Raw genomic sequence first — 9,304 nt, forward strand, 5'->3', positions numbered from 1 at the left:
TTCAGATGCTTCTGGGAGATATGCCTATGCTTCCTGGCACTGGTCCTTCCTTCATTTAAATGTGTGATTCAAGCTAATCTTGTGAGCGGAGGGAGAGTACCGATAGGTACTTCCCTCCTCTCACACTTCTCACCAATCCTCCCCACAATCTTCTGATGCTCTCATCTTCCGCCAAACTTTAAAGTGATAGTTCGGTAGTAGCGCGTACAGGGAATCACATGCATCAAATGATAGTAGTGCTCTCCTATTGGTGGAGAGGTGATGCATGATGATTTGCATGAAAGATGTGTTGGAACTTTGGATTCCAACAGAGGGATGATGAAGGCTTGTGGCATATGTTTCTGAAAATGTTTTCATACAGAGGGCAGCACAAAACAAGAAAAGCTAATCTTGTGAGAAGTGGGAAGTACCTCTCAGAAATACATTTTTATTTAGGAAAATCATAACATTGAGATAATAGAGAAACATTTGTATTAAGAAGTTATGGTAATTCAAAATTGTGGAAAGTTAATGTTTTTTAATTTTTTTGCACATGAAAAGTTTTATTGGGTTATATCTGAAAAGTGCTACATGCATAAGGAAAAATGTGTGTACATTTATTATTACAGAATACCTGTTAAGACAAATTTATATGATAATGGTTAAATTTTATTCATATAAAGGTGTGTTAAATAAAACTATCAAATCTGTGGTAATAAGTTTCATAGTTTTTGATTTAATGTTTTTAGATTGTTGGTTGTTATATATATTTGTAATTTATATACATGCTATAATATCTGCATATTTTTCTTGGAATGAGCTCTCTGATTCTCTCAAGTAGGGATGAAAAATGAAGAACAATTCATATCAGTTGCATTTTAATGTGTAATTTTAAAATGCACAACTATTGTTAAGTAATTGTAGTTGTTTTTAATTTACCTCAACAAAAGTTAATATCTTTATTTGAAAATTTCTAAAAGCTTTTGTAATATTTTCTTATCTTACTTTATGATAATTTAACATTTTGATTTTTTTCAAAATTATAAAACATATATCTTTAAAATGAAATGACAATCTTAATTCCTGTTAGATGTACCCAGAGGTCAGATCTGGCTTGTTCAGCAACTTGTTACAGCAGGAGACACAAGTAATAAGTTTCTATTGTCATTTGTATTTGAGGGATCATCAGGATTCAAAAATATCTCCTCAGAATCTACTGCATTCTTAGTGGTGGGTGTAGACAAAAGAGTTGGGAAGTGGCAAATGTTGGGTAAGATAAAAGGTTTGATGTTATGTTTGCACTACAACAAATATAGGTATAAAAAATCTATATTTATATGGATAATTCTGTTCATATTATATGTTGCACTTTCAGTTGTTGATGCACATACTTCTACAGATAAGTTCAAGTAAAAGAAATTCATTAATTCAAGTTTTGAATTAGACAGAAGACTATGACTACAATCAGCAACTTTTTGTTACGTGATACATATCTAAATATGCTAGTCGAATTGAACTAACTTGTATCTGATAGAATAGAGGAAGTCTGATCAGTAGAACTTATTTCTATGTTTTATGTGTAGTTATATGTATATGGTAGGCTACTTGTAGCAGCATGGTGGTGGTAGAAAAGTGAACTACCCTGTAGAAGTAGGGTGTGTTACACTGTGGTAGTAATGTGGACTGTTCTGTGGTAGTAAGGTAGGCTACCAATTGGTAGTAGAGTGGATTATCTTGAGATTTGTTTATTTTTATATTGGTCTCATCCAAGCTAGACAATTGTGAACCATGGAGAACTGCTTTGCTTACCCTGAATTTTGTAGTAGTTAAAGTTGATCAAGCTATCAGAAATGATGTAGAATTGATATGTTTCAAAACTTTCTAGCTGCACAAATTTACATGTATTAGCAAAATATGCTGAAAATTATGGATAGGTTTGAACAAATTGTCACATTAGCAGTGTTTACATAAGATACAATTTAAACATTACTACGTTTTAGTCAACTAAACAGGTTAATTTCATGATCAATTAACAGTACATGTGTATAATTTTGTTTGTATAGTTAGAAGGATAATTAATACCAGTCATCAAGGAATTCATATGTATCTAAATTATTTTATTTAACTAGGGCTGAAATCTTATTGAGTGCTTAAATAAGTTTAAAATGTGCATATTTATCCTTTTTGGTATCATGTGTTTGTTGATTTTAGTTCAGGGAAATTGGGAGGGTTAAGTCACCTTCGGGAATTATTTTTAACTTTTAAATACCAATTTAGGCATTATACACCATAAAAGTTGATGTCTCATATATGGTTACATATAGTCATGTATATGTCACTTTTTTCTTGAATTTTCCAAGCTAAATTAACTGAATTAATATAACATTTTAGATAAATTAGGCCACAAACATTGCAGTGAAAAAAGGTGCAGTCAGTTTGCAGTGAGGGAAAGGTAAAATGTAGTCTGTGGAAGTATGTTCTGTACAGTAGTAGGTATTTACCATCTACCTCAATAAACTTCAGTTTGCAGTTCTCATGTGAAGTAAAATTATACATACAGTGTAAATAAATTAAAAGCAGATGTGGTGCTCAAGTCCAATACATCACACATCTAAATTACCAATCAACTTCTGTGGCCAGTTGTGGGAAGGTAGTTGCTCCTAATGAAGCAGAAAATCAAAATAAAGGACGTTATTAAAAATAGATTACTAGAGGTGATAATTAAATGGTGTTAGTAAAAGATAAATTTCAAGATCAATACTTAAAATATTTTGTTTAAATTTTCTCTTTAATAAGTTACAAATCAAACTTATAAAATCAAAGGTTAACAACTTTGATACAATGATAGTCTGAAATATTTTAAAGAAATGCCCTAGTGTTTGAATCATAAGTTATACACAGAGAGCTTGTTTTGGATATGCTAATTTTAAATAAATTTTGATTTTACTAATTTGGCTTGTGAAATTTATATACTTTAGTTGTTTTTTTTCATACAAAAATGGAACAATGTTAAGTTCAGTAAAAAAAATTATTCCTAAGAAGCTAAATTTTGTCCAGATTATAATGTTTTTAGAACTCTTAAGTTTGTAATTAGCTCAAATATGGAGAATAATTTATTTATTTTTACAGTTCAAAATAAATGGGTTTCACTACGAGAAAAAGTTGTTTTAAAGTTAGGATATATTTTGAGAGTGGAAACCATAAGGCCTGAACTGTTTGGGGTGGTTCGGTTGATGTTACTAGACAAAGGTAAGTAATGAAGATTGTCATCCATTCATTACTGATAAGTTTTTGTTTTATAGTATGTTTATGTAAATATATTGCATGATTGTAAAGCAGTTTCTGTGATCCAATACATATTACTTCGTTATTAGTTTCACGTTATATGTCTTAATCATGATACAAAAACTAATTACGATAAAAACTAAATGGTAAAGTAAAAGAAAAATGCATATCTAGTTTAAAATTCATTTTAAAAGTCTGTAATAATGACATTTTCTACTCTTGTATTGGAATGAACTGTGAATATGTTTTTAGAATCCACATATTCAGCTTGAAATCCTCATTCACAGTCTCTTTGTTAACTGAAATTTCCATTTGGCTTGAGAAATACTCACAGTAATTGCCTATATGTTTAATGTTGTTGTGTTATGTAATGTTTTTTATCAACAGATTGATTGAAAATTTCAATTGAAAACTAACAAATGGCATATCAAAATTTGATGTGATTTATATGAAAATAAAAACTACAATTTGGCAGTGTGAGCTCTTCTGAAACTAGCATCTGACAACTGTGTGTATACAACTGTATATATATATATATATACATCCCTGTTGATTCCATAGGAAATGAGGTTAAAGACAGAGAGAGATATATTTTGAGATACTTTGACATACATTTACTGTCTTAATTAGTTTAAAAATGTAAGTTTGTGGTTATGAGATAAAAAAAATAACCTGTCATTAAAGCTTTTATAATTTCTTGTTGCAGGTGGAATTTTTCACCTGCTATGTCATCTTGTTGTGTCATCTTCATCACATCCACAGATCTTCTTTACAACCCCCGCAGTGACTTTAAAAGAAGGTGAACCATTATTGGTCAAGTTGTCTGATGTTGTACAAATACCTGCATTAGGTACTGGAAAGTTCTGGTGTAAGTATATATATTTGTGAGTTAAATATCAGAATTTTGGCTTAAGTTTGTGAGTGTAAATATACATCTTCTGCACATAGAGTTCTTTCTGGTGTAAGTAAAAATAATTGAAAGATTAGTATTGATATAATAATACTCAAATGGATATTATAAGAAATTGAAATCACAAAAATTAAACAAAGTACTTAGTAAAATAGCACTATGTGGTGGAAGATGCACAGTAAAGTGCCTATGTGGGTTTTGGGTGAGAAATTCAGTTCTAGTTCTAAAAAAACATTAACAACAGGTTTAAAAACTTTCATGGTAAAGGATAAAATTACTACATTTTATCCAACAGAAAACATCAACTTGATGACATCTCATGATAAAGTATACATTTTTATAGCATAAAGGTTTTTATTTCATATTCTGTAGTTGTACTATACCCTTCAAACCTAACAACACTTGTGTGTAGTAGAACTTAGTTGTCTTATACCAAATCAAAACTGAAACTTACCTATTACATTTTAAAGTTGGCAAAGTTGGTTAAAGTACACTGTGGTAAATCACACTGACAACACTTAAGCAGAAGTTTTTATAACTTTCTTTAAAATATTGCAGTTCATTTAACTCTCATAAAAATTTGTGACAAATGCAAAATTATAGTACTCATAATAGTTTTTCTGAAATAGCCACATATGATTATTCTAAAATGATATGCATATTATTTGAATACATTTCTTTTTATTTAAAACACTTGAATTGTATATAAACTCCAAGATTTATTCTTTGAAATAAAGAATATATAAAAATTCATGATTCTGAAAAATTACATCAAAGTGTCAAACACAACCAATATGTGGTAGATGCTACTTTTCCAATTAATGTAATATATCTTTAAATTAAACACTTCTTCTCTACAATTAAAGTGATGAGACTAGACAAGGATATATACTTTTTATTGGCTTGGGGCTGTTTTTCTTTTATCCCAGTCAAAATATAATTTGGAATCACACTAAATGCTATTTGATCTAGAAATAAATTTCCCTATGTATAGCTGTTTATTCGTTTGATAGTATGTGTAAAAAAAAATAAGTTCATAGCTTGGGTATTTCATATTATTACCTAGCTGGGATACAAACTATCCCAGAAGGTCTGATAAGAGTTAATGACTAGGTACACTTCTTAGCTCATTATTCTGTCTTAGATAATACTTTTTTATCTACTCAACAATAAAAGTTTGGATTTTTTAAGAAAATCTTAAAGCCCTGGACAAAAGGCATAATGTAGATTATATTTATCTATATTTTCTGTAATTACTGAACATTACTGAAGAAAGCATCTGCTGATAGTTATTTTAAGTTATGAAAGTGGTATCAATATCTAGCGTTTGACAAGACAAAAATTATGTATTACTTTTGTATATGCTCTACTTATTTCTAAATCTTGCAGCTTATCTTCCAACACCAGTTGAACAGCTTTATTTTGACACAATCAACAAGACATGGATTAACTACACAAAGGCCATATCACTGATTGAGAAGAAAGGACCATTCAGTGTAAATATATCTTTCCAAGACTCTTCCACTGTTCAAGCTGATGACTTATTTAAAATGACTGCCAAAACACCAAACAGTGAAAGGTTTGTGCCAATCCAGACATGTCTGAAGTTGAATAAAGGAAACTACATAACATAGACAGTAGATTGATAGTTAATTCAACATTTTTTAAAGAACTCTACCTTATTTTAACAGCTATAGGGAATTATATTGTAATTTTTTATAATCTACTAAAATGAAATTTATGTTTTCTTTTATCTTGTATGAAATTTCACATGGAGCCAAGAAGAACGTTTGATTACTTATTTGTAAATCTACCATGTTTTGAGTATCTCATTCTCAAACTGTTGGATATATACATTTTTTCTTGTTCTTTATCCAATACAATTGTTTTGGTAGTTAATATTTAAACTGTATGATGCATACATTTTTTCTTGTTTTGTATCCAGTACTATTGTTTTGGTAGTTAATATTTAAACTGTTTGATGCATACATTTATTATTGTTTTATATTCAGTACAAATATTTTGTTAGTTAATATTTAATCTGTATGATGCATATGTTTTTTCTTGTTTTGTATCCAGTACAATTGTTTTGGTAGTTAATATTTAAACTGTTTGATGCATACATTTTTTCTTGCTTTATATTTCGTAAAACTGTTTTGGTACTTAATATTTAAAGTGTATGATGCGTACATTTTTTCTTGTTTTGTATCCAGTACAACTGTTTTGGTAGTTAATATTTAAACTGTTTGATGTATACATTTTTTTATTGTTTTATATTCAGTACAAATATTTTGTTAGTTAATATTTAAACTGTCTGATACATATGTTTTATCTTGTTTTATATCCATTATAACTGTTTTGAATAGTTAGGCTTGTATTTTGTATTCATCATAAAATGTTTTTATTAAAAACGGTTAAATTTCTAATAAAAGCATGATAACCACAGAGAAAAAGGCTTCTAGAAGTGAAACTGACTAAAAACAAAAGAAAGTGTTTTAAAACTATTTTTCATTGTTGTTGAATTATTTTCATAAATTTTGGAGGGAAGAAACATTATCAACATTAATTTACAATGCAACACCAATCTTTTTTTATTTGCCTTCAGTTGGGAACCAGTTGACTTAATTTCTGGAACAATTCTACCACTAACCAGTGACATCAAAATAACCAGTCATGCTGGTATGCATGGCAGATCAGATGTGAATGTAAAGCTGTTCAATTCTAAAGAAGAAACTTTGTTGCTTCTAGATGAAAAGACCTTATCAGTGCAGGTAATTAGTGACTAAAACGGGATAAATTTCTATAAACACGCACAAAATAGCACTATTGATTACAAGATTGTCTGTGAGTTAAGCTAATATTTGACTTACTGTGTTGCAAAATCATATTCTGGTAGCATACCCATAAGGCAATTAATGCTTAATAAAAAATCAACCTGTTTGGAATTAATTTCTAGATGAAATAAAATGTAAACATTTATTTTATTCAGTATAAACTGAAATAAAATTGTCTTTATAAATAAACTTGTTAAGAATACTGTATGAATTAAAAATGTGTGTATAAAAAATTTTAGGGTGTTCATAAGAAAAGAAAAAATAAAACTTTATCATTTCAGTCATTTAACATATACCATTTTATATAATGATATACAAACCTTGATTGTATTATTTTTATAAGAGCTATGGTTGTGGATTTTTTATGCTCTTTACAGTAAAATGCACACATATTAGTCATATAAGATTTTAATAGCTGTTAAGCAGAAAGTTGTAGTTTAAAATATGCCATCTATCCTGACAGGTTAACCCTAAAAACAGTGCTCCAGTTCCACGGATGAATATTTTGATGGAAAACCTTCCACACTTCTCTTACTTAATGAGCTCAAAAACCTTCACTGTTTCACAGTTCATGACTCCTGTGTATAAAGACAGTGATGGTGATGAATTAGGAATAGCTGTATTAATTGCAGAAGAAAGTGAAATAGGTAAAACACATTTTTAAAACACAGTATTAGAAATATAAGTTAGTAGAATAATCCTATATCTTTAAGTTTCATTCAGACTGTAGTCAGGCCTGGATTTTGAATATAGCTAATTAAGATTTACATTTTGTGTCACATTGCTGCAAAACCACTATATACATTGGGGTCATAGGTGAATGCACTGTAATGGTGATTGACAAATACCTTTATTTGTTAAGACAAGATTAACCCAAGAGTTTGTAGCTTGTATTGTTGACTAGCTGCTTTCCCTCTAGTTTATCAGCTCAAAGACTATGTTCAGTAAGCCCTTGTGTAGCTTTGTGTGAAAATTCTAAAAAACAAATAAACAAACATCATTCACAATAAAGCCAAAATTTATCTTATTAAAGTTAAAATAGTTATAGTGAATAGTGGTATTTGCAGATTGCTGATTAGCTACTGAAATTGAAATTATGAAGTAAGATTTTCTGCCAGTTATTTACTTTTATCATGCATCTTTTTTTTTAACCTGTAATATGAGCCTTATTTAGAGGACAACCTTATCCAGAATACTTTTTTGATATTACTTGTAGATGCCTTTATACTGCTTATTCTTGGGAATAAATAAATAGTTAAATGAATAATACACTAACATCTTTGTTTTATGGATCTGGGTGTTCTAGATTAGTTAACTTAAATAAAAAATAGTATCTTTTGTTTTTTTGTTTTTTCTGAATGTTTCAATTGGAAACCATCTTTGGGGCATTGTGTACATTAAATACAAAGTTAAGTTTTCCTTCACATTGAGTTACGATTTTTTCATTGGATATATCTGAACTAATTGTTATACATTATTTTGTCATCTACAGTGAAAAAGTTAAATGGTAGTACATTTCATTTTTTCAATAAGAGACATTCAAAAGAACCTACAACTAACTGCAGTTGTTTTTTTTACATTCCTCTTAATTAACACACCCCTGATTTTGAATGAGGAAAAAAACCCTGCAATTAACTTGTTTTTATAAAATCTTTTTAGCCTATTAGTTTTCTAGTATTTAACTGGCTTTTGGCATTCAAACTATAGTATTTATATAACTATATATTTATAACAGTTATTATAGAAAAAAAATTGGTGGTTCAATTTATGAATGTTTCTGGATTTGCTGTAGGGAGAAGTTCTATCTCTTGGAGGAGAATCGCAGTGAGACAAACATTATCACAATTTTTCTGTAACTGAAATAATTCAAGGAAAAGTAAAGAATGATTTACTTTAAGGCAGTTTAGGAAGACATAATTTTATGCTTCTTAAAACATTGTTTTTATGTAAGAAATACAAGATTGTAAAATAAGGTTAAAATACTGAATTTGCTTGGATGCTGAAACTCCCAACCAATTATTCGATTTGATCAAACAGATTAGAACTACAAGTGAAAGGTATTTCAGTTAAATAGTGAACAATTATTGGCTGATTATCATAATGATCTGTTACCCAAAATCACCAGTCAGTAATTGTTTTATTCAACCTCCCCTCTGTTCTCAGTTTTACTAAAATCTGAATAATTAGCACTGTCGCACATCTCCAGGACTACATGTAAGTTATAAAGTTTAACATTTCATTAAAGATTTTGATCAGTAATTAATCAGCAATGTTTATAAACTTTTTTATTTTCAAA

At 29.1% G+C, this 9,304-nt stretch overlaps 1 protein-coding gene across 1 annotated transcript in view; it reads left to right on the top strand.

Moving 5' to 3' along the window:
• The first annotated feature begins 3,080 nt into the window (after positions 1–3,080).
• The window catches only part of LOC111087606, an 80,192-nt gene continuing 73,968 nt past the window's right edge, over positions 3,081–9,304 (top strand). The window contains exons 1-5 of the mRNA XM_022394820.1: positions 3,081–3,228; positions 3,971–4,132; positions 5,564–5,753; positions 6,780–6,945; positions 7,472–7,655. Of these exons, the coding sequence (XP_022250528.1) occupies positions 3,081–3,228; positions 3,971–4,132; positions 5,564–5,753; positions 6,780–6,945; positions 7,472–7,655 (850 nt within the window). The remainder of the gene's footprint in view (positions 3,229–3,970; positions 4,133–5,563; positions 5,754–6,779; positions 6,946–7,471; positions 7,656–9,304) is intronic.

The sequence above is a fragment of the Limulus polyphemus genome, unplaced genomic scaffold (genome assembly GCF_000517525.1).
Source record: "Limulus polyphemus unplaced genomic scaffold, Limulus_polyphemus-2.1.2 Scaffold2366, whole genome shotgun sequence".
Classification (NCBI taxonomy): Eukaryota; Metazoa; Arthropoda; class Merostomata; order Xiphosura; family Limulidae; genus Limulus; species Limulus polyphemus.